This window comes from Osmerus eperlanus, chromosome 2, assembly GCF_963692335.1.
Source record: "Osmerus eperlanus chromosome 2, fOsmEpe2.1, whole genome shotgun sequence".
Taxonomy (NCBI): domain Eukaryota; kingdom Metazoa; phylum Chordata; class Actinopteri; order Osmeriformes; family Osmeridae; genus Osmerus; species Osmerus eperlanus.
In genome coordinates this window covers 17,832,867-17,850,272 of record NC_085019.1, presented here as the reverse complement: position 1 = coordinate 17,850,272, position 17,406 = coordinate 17,832,867, and the positions used below count along the sequence as shown (strand labels likewise).

At 40.2% G+C, this 17,406-nt stretch overlaps 2 protein-coding genes across 2 annotated transcripts in view; one reads left to right on the top strand and one right to left on the bottom strand.

Moving 5' to 3' along the window:
- Window positions 1-5,743, bottom strand: part of mapk3 (mitogen-activated protein kinase 3) — a 56,861-nt gene extending 51,118 nt beyond the window's left edge. Inside the window, exons 1-4 of the mRNA XM_062453753.1 lie at window positions 5,304-5,743; window positions 3,543-3,725; window positions 2,762-2,951; window positions 1,294-1,410 (exon numbers count right to left, since the gene is read on the bottom strand). Coding sequence (XP_062309737.1) covers window positions 1,294-1,410; window positions 2,762-2,951; window positions 3,543-3,725; window positions 5,304-5,515 — 702 coding nt within the window. The 5' untranslated portion in view covers window positions 5,516-5,743. The remainder of the gene's footprint in view (window positions 1-1,293; window positions 1,411-2,761; window positions 2,952-3,542; window positions 3,726-5,303) is intronic.
- The window catches only part of nudt9 (nudix (nucleoside diphosphate linked moiety X)-type motif 9), a 241,099-nt gene extending 226,549 nt beyond the window's left edge, over window positions 1-14,550 (top strand). Inside the window, exons 2-9 of the mRNA XM_062453796.1 lie at window positions 6,428-6,527; window positions 6,619-6,894; window positions 7,079-7,168; window positions 9,131-9,217; window positions 10,450-10,561; window positions 10,725-10,871; window positions 11,049-11,133; window positions 11,884-14,550. Coding sequence (XP_062309780.1) covers window positions 6,457-6,527; window positions 6,619-6,894; window positions 7,079-7,168; window positions 9,131-9,217; window positions 10,450-10,561; window positions 10,725-10,871; window positions 11,049-11,133; window positions 11,884-12,029 — 1,014 coding nt within the window. The 5' untranslated portion in view covers window positions 6,428-6,456 and the 3' untranslated portion in view covers window positions 12,030-14,550. The remainder of the gene's footprint in view (window positions 1-6,427; window positions 6,528-6,618; window positions 6,895-7,078; window positions 7,169-9,130; window positions 9,218-10,449; window positions 10,562-10,724; window positions 10,872-11,048; window positions 11,134-11,883) is intronic.
- Window positions 14,551-17,406: the final 2,856 nt, after the last annotated feature.

Sequence of the window (17,406 nt, the reverse complement as noted above, 5' to 3'; positions counted from 1 at the left end):
GAAAAAGCATAAATTTTATTTACAGATAAAACAATCACATTAGTAATTTTTGAATATTTTTTGGGCAAAGTTTGCAGTGAGCCTTGTACCTGGAGCTGGGTACCGATTGTAACCAAACGCGGAAATCGCTGTGATCTAGCCATGTCTCGTTGAAAGTACACTTTCCCATTTTCCACACGTAGCCGAACTTTAACAAACTCTGAGGAAGCGTAGACGTATTTCGTGGGCAGGTATTGCATTTATAACACAATTTGTAGTTTTATCATCGTGTACATATACCAACACCAATATTCCCCAGAAAGAACTACAACACACCGAACCAACGTTCTGAGGGCAGCGTTCTGCTGGTTTTGTTTGTAGAGCTCCGCTTTTTAGGCTGCGACTCAATACTTTTTTTTTTGTTGTTGCTACTTTGTCATAACTTTGTGGCCAGCGTTTCTGGAAATGAACAAGGGTAAAACCTTTTTTATACCTGACTAAATTAAATTTAAGACCTCGGATGAAAATCTGGCCGTTGTTAAGACATTTTAAGGCCTTAAATTTAAAGTTCCGAATTTTAGACTTCAGACTTTTTAAGACCCCGTGGGAACCCTGTTTAAAACTATTGGAACTGCCCAGAGCCACTCTGGATCTGGCATAAACAATCACTAGCGTTCACCTTAGTCAACTCCTTCACCACTAACGGAGCTAGCTGGAAAATCAAAGGAACCCCGTGGGGATCAAAGATTGTTCTTGCTCCGGCTTTAACTACTGGATATTCGGCAGCGTTGCCACAACGGACCGAATGTCTTCGCTCGCATCTTTCTCCGCCGCCATTACGGAACTACAACTCAAACTAGCGCACGACATCAACGTCATCGTTCTCAGCCACTCCCTCTGTTCGCTGATTGGAGCGATAAAATGTTTACCGGAGACATCTGACTAATATATCTAAAGCCCAGACGGAGTACAGAAGCAAAATGAAAATTGAGCAGAAGTACGTAGGAGGGCAGAGCCAGACTACAAGATATGTCCACATACACACAAAAAAACACCCACTATCATTATCAATGGACAGAATAGGTGTGGTCCAGGTGGGAGACTTAGATACATTATGTTATGTACATGGCACCGTATGTACTCTATAAGAGATGATGCCATCTACCCCCGTCCCCCCCATGGTGGATTTTAAACAGTAGTATATTTTCCTGTTCAAATGCATATTTAGTATAATGTTTTATTTTGCCTGTATAAAAAAAAAGTACTGTTCCACCCCAGACACACACATATCTATCCAAAAAATACTGCATGTACCTTGGAGTTGAGCATGATCTCGGGAGCCCTGTACCAGCGGGTTGCCACATACTCTGTCAAGAAGCCAGTGTGGTCATGCTCGGGATCAGCTATCCGTGCCAGCCCAAAGTCACAGATCTGATGAAGGTCACCGAAAATTAGGTAATCAAAACATTAATGAATGGAGATTAAAAATAACACAAATAAAAACAAAATTAAATTACTTGTAAATCAGTTGGGTCTATAAAAGGACAGTGATCACAATTAGTTTGTATTACTTTTACAAATTAGTTACCAGCTTTAACTTTAGACTAAAATACTAATTTATTCGTTCTTTTGATAACGCACTTGCCCATATCCCCATCTAATTTAATGAAAAGGATAATCAAATGGCAGTCAACATAATTTCCCTCCCCCTTATGTTGTTATTCCTGTTCCCTGTAGTTCCCCAACCTCCCTCAAAGACCCCAAGCCTTTGCACATGTGGTCTATCCCTAAACAAGCACACTTGACTCAGCTAATCCAGAGCTTGATACTTAACATTCCTTATTTGTCAGATGTCAGATTTTAGGGATTGAAGTAAAAAATAAAATTAATTTTAAAAGGGAAACTGGGGTTAGCGTTTTCTGTGAAATGTTTGAAAACCTCTCCTTACATTTACATTTAGTCATTTAGCAGACGCTCTTATCCAGAGCGACTTACAGTAAGTACAGGGACATTCCCCCGAGGCATGTAGGGTGAAGTGCCTTGCCCAAGGACACAACATCGAACCGGCAACCTTCTGATTAATAGACTTGATTGTGCTAGCAAGAAAACAATCCAATGACAATGGGTGGGAGTGATCAAGTGCATACTTGTGAGAGGGGTGAGTCAAAAAGCTGCTAAATCCTAAGTCTTTTGTCTTGCTGCCTACAGTAGTATTATGCAGGGCCACACTGCGCGACTGTATGAACGGTGGCCAAAACCTCATGAGAACGACATGCATAAGTGGATAAATGCCAAGCATAGCTACATAACCCTGTCATGTAAAGCCTTCAAAAGACTAAATAGTATACACTTCCCACTCATTTAAAACATTTCATCCATCTCTTTTGTCAACCTCCCTTACGAATCCCTATAAACTGAAAGAGCCATTGCAATGGAGCAACACTAGAAAATATTTGTAATAAATCTTTTGGGGGATTTGAATGTTGCAAATGTTTTTGGATTGGTTTTGTGGCCTCAACCTTCTATCTTTACTCTCTTCCATCGTCCACCTTGTAATCTTTGTTCATTCTCTCCAACCTATCAATATGTAAGTTATAGCCTTTTAAACAAGTTATTGCCTATGGCCAGTAAAAAAGAGAGGGAAGTGGATTTGTTCAGGGCCACAGCCTGATGTGCATCAACTGAGACCATATTTCAGCTATGGAAGGTGGAACAAAAGTTGGGACATAGTTGCTGGCCACTGACAAAAAAAATTAAGAGTCATGGCAGAATAAAGGCTCACCTTGAGGTCACAGGTGGTGTTGATAAGCAGGTTGGAGGGCTTCAGGTCTCGGTGCAGCACGTTGGCCGAGTGGATGTACTTGAGCCCTCGCAGGATCTGGTACAGGAAGTAGCAGATATGGTCATTGCTTAGCTTCTGGGTCTTCAGAAGTTTGTAGAGGTCTGTCTCCATCAGGGTCTGCACAATGTAACTATGGCATGCCAGTTGAGGGAAATCACTGGGAACATTGGGAGAGAACAACTGATTCCTTGAAGGTACATTGTGTAACCACTAAGCAAATGAATAAACCGTAGATCCTACTCCAAATCTCTAGAAATGTATGAAATCCACCTTTGTTCCTTGTTTGTAATCTCAACCTGGGAAGGCTGTATTTTAGCATTCTCAAACTGACTTTTTTCTCAGGAATAGACTGATATAAATCAGAAAGATTTGCATTTCCTTCTGTACTTCTACCAGAAAATATACAAGTTCCAATATGTTCATTATGAGTTTTGCCCTTGGCACAGCCTCCAATCTCACTCCAAGCATACACTATAAACACTTGCCTGGGTTCAGCTGCAGACAAAAGCAAGGTAATCAACCTATGGCACTGACCATTGTGACATGACAATTATTTTTTAATGAGCATTGTTTGAATACCTCTTTTTCGCACATCCCTGATCCCCTCAACAGTTCCACAAACATTCACTCACAGACTTGTGTATCCATCCCTCCTCCCTCCCTCCACCCACACACAAACACCAACACAGAACCACCAGAAGTGTTCTGAGAAAGAGGATACACATCCCTCATGCACTCGATGCGCCGGGCCCTCAGGATGTCATTGATACCAATGATGTTCTCATGGTGGAACCGCAGCAGGATCTTTATCTCCCTCAGGGTGCGCTGGCAGTATGTTTGATGCTCAAATGGGCTGATCTTCTTAATGGCTACTCGCTGGGATGTCATGTTATCAAGAGCCGAGCTGGGTTAGGTAGAGAGACGCAGACGGCTTGAGTTATGCACTGCACATCGCATACAGTATTGTTTACAGATAGTCAGTAAGGGAATGATAATGAGCTGGAGAAAAATGACATGACGGCCATGGACATCATTTACAAAGGATTTGTTATGTTTTTAAGTTGACTGTGTAGATACCACTATTTGACATTGCTGTGTTCAAGAAAAAATGTGATCGATAAAAACAATTAAATCAAACCAATGGATTAGGCTTGTTTATCAAAGGAGGTAACAAGATATTAGTTATCAAAAAATGTATTTAGGTTGACACACAGAAATGGTCAATTATGTCTGCATCCGGTGCACTACCAAGATTAGTAGTGCACAGCTTTAGGCCCATCTATCTGCTCGACTCTGGGCCTGGATTTTAAACAAGAAATAGCTGAGTTATCTTTAGCAAAATACAGTTGCATGTTATCAATGGTGTGACGATCCACACTACCAGTTTCTATAGCAATGTAACGGAATTTACCAACTCTTCAGAAATGGCATGTATGAGTTTATGTTACCACTCCTTAACGTGGTTTAGATTAGGAACACATTTTTGCTTAATATATTAAATCTCACCAAGAAACCTAACTATGACGGCCTTGAAAAGCATTATCAGAAATGTTGCGATGGATTACAGCCTAATGTTGGACCTCGAGTTAAAGCGTGTTTTCATGTTCAATTAAACTGGTGACGATCCTAAAGATACTGGTGGACGAGATATATTGCAACAATTCCCAGGTGCATCCTGTGGTACACACAAGCTCGTGATGTAGCTACTAGCCATCTTTTCCAGCTAGCTTTCAAGGGGAGGGGCTGTGAAGGGTTTAACCAAATGGTTTAGCTGGTTGCCTGTTAGGCTACATGCTACCACTAGCTAACTAGGAGAACGTCAGCAGGGTTTTTAAATAGTTAGATAGTCATGATTGTAGCTAGCTAGCTATCTTAGTCTAGCATTTTTTTTTTTTTTTTTTACCAATCCCAGTCGACAACGTTAGCTACAAACTACATATTCGTTTTTTTCACGAATAATGCCTACGCAATCAGACCCTTTCATTTCCTGCTGTACTAAAAATAATTAGGCAACCTCACACAGCCACGCCTTGGAGAGAGCTCTTTACACCTCCGTGATTTAAGTAAGCAAGAGCTAGCTATCTAAGCAGCACCAACTTGTCAGAAACTAGCAAGAGTAGGTAGTCTAGCTCTATCCCCTTCAGAAAGTCAAGTGTCCCTTTACAATTTGTTGCTACCACTGCAGCATTACAAAACCAGTGACCTAGCTTGCATGCCATCTTTGCAGTGTACACCATGCTCGTTTGTGACAAGTATGTGAATGGCCTAATAAATACCGAGCTCGGAAACCAAAGGACCCGATTTCACTTCGGTTTCCAATAGGCATGTTTAGTGCAGACACAGCTCCAGATGAAACTGATATGAGACGATGCTAGCTAGGCGGCCACATTAAACTACGTCTTGCTAAAGATAACAAATACGACTGTAGCTAGCGTTTATTATTTTGTTTGCAGACACAAACAACCACGTCCTTTCATCTTACCAAACCATTCCGTAGGCCCCTTCCCCAATGTACGATAGGTTGGTGTAGCGTGGGCCGACATCAAAAATCTGCCCCTTTACAGACTCCGACCCAGTCTTCAGTCCCCCGGCTCCAGTTGCTCCCTCTGGCGCAACAGTGCCAGCCAACCCGGCAGCACCATTATTCGAGCCTGTGGCTCCGACTGCCGTCGCAGTGCTGCTCGAATCCGCCATGTTTCTTTTTCGAGAATCGGATATTTTCGTTCAGTATTTGAGGACGAGATCAGGTGCAACTCTCAAATAATTTCAGGATTATTCGAAGGTTTTTTCAGTTTCCCTAGAAAGGATCGTTTCGGTAACAGACGAAGGCGACTTGATCTGGGGCCCTTCACAACTGTAAATTGATTCCGTGCGAATGCGCGGATCTGTCTCCACAAGGGGCGTAAATGCGCGTTCCAAACTTCTGTTCCTTGATTGTGGGCGTGTTGAAGTCGGAAAAGGATATTTTGCGTTTTAGCAGGCGCGTTTGCTTTAATGCGCTTTTTTGCAGGTAAAGATACAGAAATACTGTGAATTCGTCTACTTAACCTGTAGTATTATCAGTTATTATATTACAAACAATTACAAACTACAAGAGATTACTCATTATTACTGTGAAACCCTCTTCTTCACGTCTTGGTTTTACAAACCATGTGAGATCTATGTATGCTAGCATGCTAAATGATATGGTTGGTCTATATTTTATTCCGTTTTATATTTCTGTATATTCAGTCATTTAAGTTTAGAAAAAGTGATTTTTTTTTTAACAATAATTGATATATAATTGTAAGAAACCTTAGTTTTAGCCAAGTTGGCAACGTACATAATTTTGTTTGACATGAGTGCGATTTACTTTGAATGAGCATTCCTGACCACTCAGTTTTAATTGTTACACCAAGTAGTAGGACCAATGTGTCGTTGAAGCTTTTCTCAATAACAATGTGTTGAGTTTTATTTTTGAGCAAAGGTTGTTTGATGCTAAATCTTCTCTGCGCTATGCAAAGTTTCATTTTGGGCCCGGAACCATATATATATATATGCCCGGAACGCACCATACGTCAAGTAAATTACGTCACTAAAAACACTTCCTGGTTACTTTGTGTTATGTATTCGTGGACAATCTGCGCGAGTCAGGAATGACTGGATTTAGAAATAGGTTTGGACCAGTTCGTTTAGCTTTCACTCTACTAGGACTTCCAGGAATCAGGTAGGGATTAATTGTTATAAGTCATTAGTCTTCTACTCAAATATTGGGGGTTAATATCCAGCTCTCTCTCCTTCTCTTTCTCACTGTGCAGGTCTTCGATCGTATGGGCCCTCTCCGTTTTCAGTACCAATTACAGAACCATCACAACCAACGCTTCTAGTCTTTGTGTGTCTAGTACCCTTACCATGCATTCCCTAGCACCTCATATAAAATCCAGATGCCCACAGTACCCAGGCTCAAATGTCCAGCGCTACCCAGTCCCAGATGACAAGGTGGACTGGACAACAAGCTGGTCCCAATACACCCCTGCGAGCTACACTGACCCCTGTGTAGCCAAAAAACCAAATTGGGCTGATCCTGAGATTGGGTAAAATGAATAAAATAAGTAAAAAATTAGATGTATCTGTACATTTTTGTACAGATTTTATTTAAATAATTGAGATAAATGCATGGAACTGTTTGAATAAATTGATGTGAAGACATTGACTGGTGGACAGCAACAGTGAATGAAAGGAATGAAGGTGCCACTAATTTATACTTTGTTATCCTAGGTTATTCTCCCCACAGTTTAACACTCTGGATGGGTCTGTGGACAGAAGGAGTCATGAGGGAGACTACCCAGTGGAAGAAGGCAAGCCATTGTAAGTATTTGTCAAATTAAAATGCGGTAATGTGCAGTTAGGTTAACTAGCAATAGTACTAGCATTTTTCTTTACCTTATGGTGTGGTATTAGCATTACAAAAGGATAGCAGATATACACTATGGCAAAGATATTGGGACATATAGGCAGTGTATACGAACACTACAAAACATTTCTGTATGAACCCCGCTTTATGTTTTGGGGCATTAGCAAGTCAATTATCAATGGGGGTGGTTTTTCATGGTTTGACCCCTTAGTTCCTCTGAAAGAACTTAATGATAAATCATTCAATAACATTCTAGACAATTCTAAGGTGGGTAGAAACTCAATATAAATGCCCATGGTTTTGGATTGAGAGATTGGATTGGAGATTGGACACATATTTATACAGAAAAATAGGAGAGATCAAAGCCGATCAATTGTTAAAAATGTGGATAGATTAACACACCATGTTTTAACATACTGTATGCAGTGCTGTTTTGGCTATCATTTTCACAATCAGAATCAGAAAAGTTTTTAATCACCATGAAAGTTTGCAAAGACAAGGAATTTACTTTGGCAGGAAGGTGTATACATTCAACATATAGGAATCTTAACTTAAATATGTGGTCTACCTATACTAAAGGTACAAAGTCGCACTAATCCTAAGAATAAAATAAAGAATTTTAAATATAAAATGGCCATAATATACAATATAAAAATAGTATAAAAAAATACAAATAGTGCAAAAAATACAAATAGTGTAACAGTCCAAATTTGAATGAAGGTGTCAAGGTGTCATTGTACAGATAGTAGTTAAAGTCCATGTGAGCCCTTGGCCTTGTTGAAGAGGCCAGCATCGGTTGGGAAGAAACTTTTTGTGGCGTGAGGTTTTGGTCCTGATGGACCACAGCCGCCTGCCGGAGGGGAGTGGCTAAAACAGGGTATGTCCGGGGTGGGAGGAGTCGGACAAAATGTCCTTGCTCGCCTCAGGGTCCTCGAGGTGTGCAGATCCTCGAGGGTAGGCAGATTGCAGTCAATCACCTTCTCAGCAGTGCGGATGATACGCTGCAGTCTGCTCTTGTCCTTGGCAGTGGCAGCAGTGTACCAGATGGTGATGGAGGAGGTGAGGATGGAGCCAATGATGGCTGTGTAGAAGTGCACCATCATTGTCTTTGGCAGGTTGAATTTCTTCAGCTGCTGTAGGAAGTACATCCTCTGTTGTGCTTTCTTTGTGAGGGAGGGAATTTGTGCGCGAATACTTTTATATTTTGCGAGTGAAAAGGTTGATAATTTATTTAATTTATTTAGTTAATTTGCGACTAAAGTTTCCGCAACTTTCCCCTTGTTATTTACACCTGATCGCCTGTCAATGAATAGGCTACACTAGATCCACCAGCGACTACATTTGCGTGAAATCGCCTATTCGCTCCTCGCAAGTGCAACTAAGTTAAGATGTGGAGATGGGGAGTCAGATGGCTGAGCGGTGAGGGAGTCGGGCTAGTAATCTGAAGGTTGCCAGTTCGATTCCCGGCCGTGTCAATTGACTTTGTGTCCTTGGGCAAGGCACTTCACCCTAGTTGCTTCGGGGGGAATGTCCCTGTACTTACTGTAAGTCGCTCTGGATAAGAGCGTCTGCTAAATGACTAAATGTAAATGTAAGATGTAGTTTAAACTGATATTGGATTTCCAGGTCTCTTAACCCTTGTGTTATCTTCGGGTCATTCTGACCCATCAGCCGTGTGACCCACCGTCGTATTGCGACAAATTTACCCCATACAAAAACAAAGTGAAGCATTTTCTTTTAATCGTTGGGCTGTCGCAGACCCCCCACATTGCAAAGGTTAAAATACTTTTTTTTTTTTTTTTTTTGTATTGGGTAAAACTGGGTAAACACAACGATGGTTCATTATGAACCTTTGGGTCATGTGACCCGAAGGCAGCACAAGGGTTAAATGTCTCTTTGCTTCTTCTCCCTCTCAGAAATCCTCATGGTCGAACTGGTTTCATAGAAAGAGGTTTACTAGGAAGATGGGGACCAAATCATGCTGCAGATCCCATTGTTACAAGGTAAATATGTCCTTCACAGGGCTTGAAATTAACTTTTTTACTTGGTGGCGCAGGTGCTCACAACTTTACAACGTTAGGAGCACCAGCAAAAATGTAGGAGCACCCACCGAATATTAAGGAGCACCACAACTACAATCTTTATGATGTAGATACATTTTGGGAGCTAGTTATCTCCTTGTCACATGATAACGGAGCGCAGTGATAAGGAGTGGCTGGCGGCTAATATTAACCAAACAAAAATCTGCAGTGTTTCCCCTACAATTTTTTTGGAAGGGCGGCACGCCCCCCCACACAAATCTGACGCCTTAATTTGCAACTAAAGTTTCATCAACTTTCCCTTTGTTATTTACCCCTGATCGCCTGTCGATGAGTAGGCTACACTACATCCACTGGCAGCAACTACATTTGCGTGAAATAGCCTATTCGCTCCTCTCAAGCTGCTCTGTGTGGTCCTGGGAATAGCATTTAATTCCTTGCATATACTGTGCTAGTTGTTATGCTAGCTAGCAGTGCCGGTCCTAGCACATTTGGTGCCCTAGGCACGGTTTACCTACACCCCCCCCCCCCCTCTCCCCACCACAACATGGAGGTTCCGCGCTTGGCGCCCTCTGCTGGTAGTGCGTTTGAAACTCAAGGACAGCGGGAGCGTTAATTTAAATGGATGCACTTGGGAAATTGCCACCCCCCTCTTCATGCCGCCCAAGGCGGCTGCCTATGTCGCCTATAGCAAGGACTGGCACTGCTAGCTAGTGTCGTTTTGACTGGCAACATAATAACGTTGGTCATCCACAAATGCCCCAAACGCATAGAATAGGGTTTGCTTCTCTTGCTAGGCTAACATTTTGGTCCACCGCCACCCTAAAAAAAATCCTAGGGCAAAATTGATCTGCATTAAAGTTGAGAATGTAAAGATGAAGTTTTAGTTATGAAACCTTGGATAGAATGGTGTAGCCTACCGGTCACTGTATACACATTCCGTAGGCTAATTGCGAGCGTTTTGTGAAGCAATTAAAACAGGTTTTAATTAATAATTAATAATTTTAAAGAATAACAAATCTATTTCTGTAACTTCAGCTACATGTACATGGACCACTTAATATGCCTTTGAAATGTGCATATTAAGAGTACATTCCTACCACCAGTTTGTTCCAATAGGTAATTCGCTTAAAATTAAATGCATAAAACCCATACAGCTCATACAATGTGTGAATTTTAGTGGTGGTGTCCTCTAGGTGGAAGAGGGACCCTGCTGGACAGCAAGTGTCTCATCCTGTGACCAAACTGCCAGTACTACAGTTTGTGTCCATCAAGAGGAAAGACTGTGGAGAGTGGGCCATTCCTGGGGTTAGTGTACTAATTGTGGTACTAGAAGTCTCTATTTTAGCAACATTTCTTACTTGATATGAAATTCTGTTTGCCTGGCCACACCTACTGTATGTGTGTTCGTATGCACGTCTTTGCTTGTGTGTATTCCCAGTCTGGTCTGTGTGTTGGTGCTCATGTGTAGGGCATGGTGGACCCTGGGGAGTTGGTGTCTTCTACCCTACAGCGTGAGTTCTCTGAGGAGGCTCTGAACTCCTTGGCAGCCTCTCCAGCAGAGAGAAAGCGAATCTACCAAAGCATATCACAACTTTTTAGCTTGCATGGTTTACAGGTAAGCAAGACTGAGTGACTAACCTTTGTTGAACCAGCAATTTCATCTTCGCTATCTTTTTGTTTGGCTTAATAACAACTAATTTGTTCATTTATCATTGTTGAAACCACTTCTTACTTTTGAATTTCCAAACTTTAAAATTACAAACTATTTTATTTGCTTGTTCCTGCCACGTAGGTATACAAAGGTTATGTTGATGACCCAAGAAACACTGACAATTCTTGGATGGAGACTGTTGCTGTCAACTTCCATGATGAAACAGGTTGCCAAAGTTTTTTTTTTTTTAAACATCACCACAGCCATAGTATTCAATAGGTTCATTTTGAATAAATGCTTAAAAATGTCAAATATAAACTGATCTGTCAATCTGCACAACTGATACCAAACTAACCACTTCCATAAACTAGCTTCATTAATCATTTAATATAACAATTGATGAACAACGTGCTATACTTTTGTGATGTGCTTTAGTCAAAGATCACAAAGACACAATCCTGAATGTTAAATATATGAAACCGATTCCTTATACAGATTGATGAAGGTAGCTTTATGATGTCACAATCTTCATAGACTGTACCTACAGTTTTTGTAATTGAACCTTGAAGAAAAACTAAAGATAAGATAGCTACATTTATTTGAATTATTATTATATTATAAATAATATTATTACATATTATTTATTATGAATTGTGCAAGTGCCAACAAAATGATAGTTTTTTCAGACATCAATGTCAGTTTGTAGCATTATTTTTAGTAGTTATTTGTATTATTATTTATAGGTTTAAGATAGAAACAGCTAGAAAAGCAGGATCAAGAGCAGCAATGTACCTGTACTTGCCTGAAACTGCCCTATTGTTGTCTGAATGAGGCATCCATTCTTTGGCAGTAGACCATTAATCTTAAACTCTCCTTCACATAAATTCTTTTTCAGATGTCAAAATATAATATGGAGCAAAATGTCTTGCACAAATGGTAGTTTTTGTAAATAAAGACTTTTTCTGCAATTTTCTAGGTAACAGTGTGAGTGAGATTCCACTCCAAGCAGGTGATGATGCAGGCCAAGTTCATTGGATTGAAATTGACTCCGCCCTTCCCCTCTATGCAAGCCACTCCCATTTTCTAGAGCTGGTTACCAAGACAAGACATGCCCACTGGTAACCAGGGAAACACTGCATTGTATGTGTATGGTCAGAGCTGCCCCAAGGCATAAACGAATTAAGGGGCTGTTTAGGGCCCCCGTGGCCACCAGAGGGCCCCCATAGCACATGAAATTAGTGGTTAATTTAAAGATCCTGTAAAGTGGACCTGGAAACAAGTTTTAAGTTCGCCACACCACAGAATAATGTGTTATTAACTACCCATCCAAATTCTAATAAAAAAATAACACAGACAAGTATGTTAAATTAGGCTTTGAAATCGTGAAAAAATCAGCAGTCTTCTCTGCTTGAGACTGGGGGGGGCGTGTCGCCTGAAGGAGCTGAAGCTCCGCCCCTCGCTGCCTAGTGCCTACCTCCGACCCAGATAATGGACGCTATGTCAAGCCAAACAAAACCGTATAGAATTATAATTAATTTGTTCAATGAGTGAAACATACAGATGCATATAAATGAAATGTTCCCCTAAGCTGTAACAGTAAAAATGGACACCAGAGACAGCAGACAGTGAGCTCTCCAACTAGGCTACTTCTCACACATTAGCTACCATTTCACCAAAATACCATCATTCTACACCGAGTAGCCTTATATCAATTTAGCGGTTTGCACTAACTCATAGCAGAGATACCTCTGGAAAAGTTATCTAGTATAATTATAACAAGCACACAGAACAGAGTGATGAACTGCTGGCAGCGGTGGATTGTCCAGGTGCGACCGGAGGAGGAACGGCCGGGAGGGCGATGCTCGGTACGGCTCCGCGCTGCAAGAGAAGCCGTGTGTCCGCGAACCCCGTCTGTCTCTGGTCCATGTTAAAACTATCCGCTGTGAAATGGTCAGTGCAGAGGCGGCTGTTGGAGTTTATCCGAAGCTTTCCATGAGCGTGGCTCTTCACAAAATCTATCCACCTATTTTTCCTTTCATTATCAATAGGGAACTTAAATGGCGTTGCAGCGCAGCTGGAGTTCTTGCATCCAGGGAAGATGCAGTTGCGGGTGGCGGGAGACATCCTGAAGCTAGCTAGCTAGCTAGCTGATGTAGGCTACAATAACAGTACAGCAGGAGGAGCCATTCAGTGATGTGACGTAGATAGGGCGAAATGACGTAGATAGGGTATTTTTTGGCTCCGCCCATTAAAACCTGATCTGAAAACGGAAGAGAAACTGTTCTTCGGTTTAACTCCACATTTCAGTGTGACAAAGTTTTAGCGCTTTGCACATGCTTTCAGGAACTAATTTCACACGTATATAATGTACTTAGAAGCAAAACATGGAATTTACTTTACAGGATCTTTAAAAATTATATATATTATGTTAATGGTAATTATACAAATTCCCAATATTAAACGCAATATTATGATGACCGGCTGGCAAGCAAGCTAATACTACTGGTTTAATCAATTATCTTGGGGGGCCTGCCTTTGTGAACAGTAAATGCATTGTCTGCTGGTTTATTTAGCTACTTTTCAGTACACCGCATTAAGTACACCACTTAGTACTGTAAGAATTTGAATACTTAAAAGTGCAAATCAACACCTGACCACTCTTGTGGGTTTTCTTCTGTTAACATTTAAAACCGTATAAGGGTAAAAACATGCCAGGCAAACATTGGTATGATGTAAGCAACACAACTAATACAATTTCTAATTAGTGCATTAGATTAATAGTGTGCAAATAATCAAGCATGAAGAATAATCAATTGTATTGGTGTCACCAAGGACCCCCCAAATCAATTCTGCTTAAGGCCCCATAAAGGCTTGGGCCGGCCCTGTGTAAGGTACTACTCTTCACACTACTGATGTTGGCATGTATGTTAGGTTAATTTAATTGATAAGCAACCGACTGTGCTTGTGTGACATGTACAGTAATATTGTGATGTATCCAGCAAATTAACACAAATGGAACACTTATACTGCACCTCAATAGTTTAAACGCACGGTTCAAAACCTGTCTTAAGTATATCCTTGAAGTATGTATGATTTTAGCATGAGTTCATACTTACTTCTCCAGTACTATGGTACTGGAGTACTTCTTCCCAAGTACTTCTACATTAAGTGCAAAAACAGACAAGGTAGAGTGAGAAGGGTGGCTTGATCATTAAAATTCCATGACCTGACATCCTCAGTTTTGAGGATATTAATAATGTAATGATTTCTCAGAACAGTTTTAAACAAGATTTGCCTGAATTTGTCTGAAAAGATGACAGCAATGATGGAGAAAGTAGTACACACATTGAATTAAAGTATCATTTGTTTTTGTATTTACTCCATTATTTGTGTAAATATGTATTGTTAATAATAATTGTATATGGTTTGATGGAAAAGGTTAGAAGATTTGTAATTTTCCACAGTTTGTAGAGAATCTGTCAGATAATGTCTGTATTACTTTATTTGGTCAGTACTAGGACTGTATGTTGGAATACAATAACAACATGAAGGAAGCTTTGTGTGGCCTCGTTGGTATTAGGTGATTGCAGCACTATTAAGGGTAACATGAATTAAAAAATAATAAAAGTTATAGTCAAGTTTACAGTAGGCTATTATTCGTCGTCAAGTGTCCTAACCCATATTGCAGAAATGTATGATACAGGAACCTGTCAATTTACTTCCTCCCATTCACCACGCTCGGGGGCGTGTCAGACAAGTGAATGCAAAGTTGTAGTTCTCTAAGGTCACTGTTGTAGTTCGTATAACGGTGTCTGGCCAACCGTGCAATAATACTGTGAAAATACAACTCTTACACACATGATGCAAGAAATCCGATATGCTGGTTAGATGTAACATGATCTATTCTATAAAACAATAGTTCTGGCTTTTTTATAGCATTTCCCCTCAGAGTGAAAGATTGAAGTTATGACCCTAGTCATAACTTCAATTTATAGCCTAGAGCTAGTGAACGGTACAGAATTACTTTAGCCCCTCGCTCCAATATACAACTTTTCCACACATGATGCAAGAAATCCGACAGCTGGCTAGACGTAGCATGATCTTATCTACTACTCACAATAGTTCTGTCTCTTTTTTGCAGTTTTGTATTTAGAGTGAAAGATTCAATGTCACATTACACCACAGGGCACTCAAGGTAGCCAGTCGTGTGCCGCCTGGGCTAGCTCGCTAGCTCAGAACAAACTTAAGTTATGTGACAAGATTGATTTTAAAGGGGTCATTTACTGATTTTATAGGGTATTTCACACTGTTCCTTAAGGTCTCCGAATAGGGTACATTGGTTGGGCTGAAAATGGCCTGGGTGCTGTTATATGTGCCTAATGCAACCCTGTGAAATAGCCCTAGAATGAAACGAGAGGTTTGCTGCCTTTCATGGTATGCTCCTGAATATTTAGATGAGCTGCGCGCTGATAGGTTGGTTTACAACGAGCGAAGCTGCAGAGCAAAGACGCAACATAGCCAAACATGCATCGAGAATTGTAGATTTACATGACAACACTTGTTATTTATTAGAATGAAATACAGTCAGGAAAGTGAAATCACGTTAGCCCCATTGCCAATAAACTAAATCATCACACATTCTACCTGTGCTAGATACAGGATACGTAAGCATTGCTAATAACTGTTAGCGACAAAATCATACTTACAGCTTGCGGTTGTGATGTTCGATGGTCGATGTTTTTATAAATTTGGGGGCGTGACAAAGGTACAGACCAGAGCCAAATAACTCTGTGGCTTTTTGGAAACCGCCCGTTTTACAGCAGCAGTTTCAAATTGTGAGATTTGCATAGGAAAGAGGTGTCAATGAACTTTTAGGTTCACTGTATGTCCATTTTACCCACCGAACTGTCGTTATTCAATGACAAGGTAAACTCGGTTTTGCATTCAATGACCCCTAGAGCAGGCTTGCTGTGTCTTCTGTTTGTAAGTATATGGTTTAGCTCCGATATGTAGCACTACAAATATGGATGACCAAACCTGCCAAAATTAAAAATAAATGAATAAATAAATGTATTTATACATTAAAAAATATAAATGTATGAAAAAATATTAATTACGTATTTATTTATTTACATGGCCATTTATTTCTGTATTTATTTATTTTTGTTTTCATTTCTTTCTTTCCTCATTTCTTTCTGTATTTATTTATTTCTGTGTTCATTTATTTCTGTATTTCCTTGTCCTTAAGCTAATGAGGTAAGCTGTCAATCAATGTATGTCATGGTGTCACCTTAACCCCATTGGTTGATCGGTATCAGAGTGCGAAGATGGAATTTCCATGCCTGGGGTTGCTATGACTACCTTAGTAAACTAAGTAAAGAGGCTGCACACACGCATCAGATAGCCAGAGATTTGAGATTTTGGCTAGCTAACCTTGCTGAAAAAGTGCTAGTCAAGATGTTTGACTTTTTCGCGTTGAGGCTCTGGATACCAATTTGTACCATTTAGCTTCATCCAGAGTCATAAAGAGAACGAGTTGCGTCAATTGATTGCCTTCTATTATCACCGTTATTTTTACGTTCATGGTACTGTAATGAAAAAGCAGGGCTGCCAACTTTTGCAAAAACCTTGGAGTGAGATTTGGTATTTGGTCCCCCCCTCTCCAGTGAACTTTTCTGGGGGGTATCATGATTACAGAAAGGGATCGTATTATTTTTTATATTGATACATTTTTTGAGACTGATAACGATCCTAGTGTTAATCAGGCACGGAGCCAGACTTTGTAAACATTATGGGCTTAGCCCAAACCTAGGACGTATGGGTTTGATGTGATGCAAGATAGGGACTTCCACACGAAATGCGAGCGCGCATAGCGCGCGGGCGAATTTTTTTGGCCATTATTTGAGCGTGTCGAACGCCCCTAAAGGAGCTTTCGTTTTGATGGACTTTGGAGAAATAATTTTGAAAAAATAAATAAAAAAAGAATAATGCTTATTAATGAAAAATGTGCATTTGGCAAAATGTGTTTTACTTTGTGCATACGTATATGCAAGTTGTGCATTAAAAAGTTTTAGATGCTTGCATACATATATAAAGGTTTTGCATTTTTCCGTGCATACATATAATCAAGTTTTGTGTTTTAAAGAGAAGTTTTGATCTCTAGCATACGCAAATGTTTTATTAGAAAGAATATGCATCGGCAAATGTTTTTAAGAAAGTGCTTGCAGATGTTTTAAAGAATGTTAAGAAATAGCTTGCAAATGTTTTTGAAACCTCTTTACCTTTTTTGAATTTTAAATACTTTGTAGATGTGCATCTTAAAATAGATATGTAGAACTGCTAATGTGTAGAAGTTTAAGGCAGAATGTTTCAGTATGACAGATGTAGAGGATGTGGTTAGGAAATGCTTGCATAGATAAAACCACATTTGACCTTTTGGAGAATATAGGAAACGTGTGTATTAGACAGATACCTGCGTCATGTATGGCCCAAAGTCTAG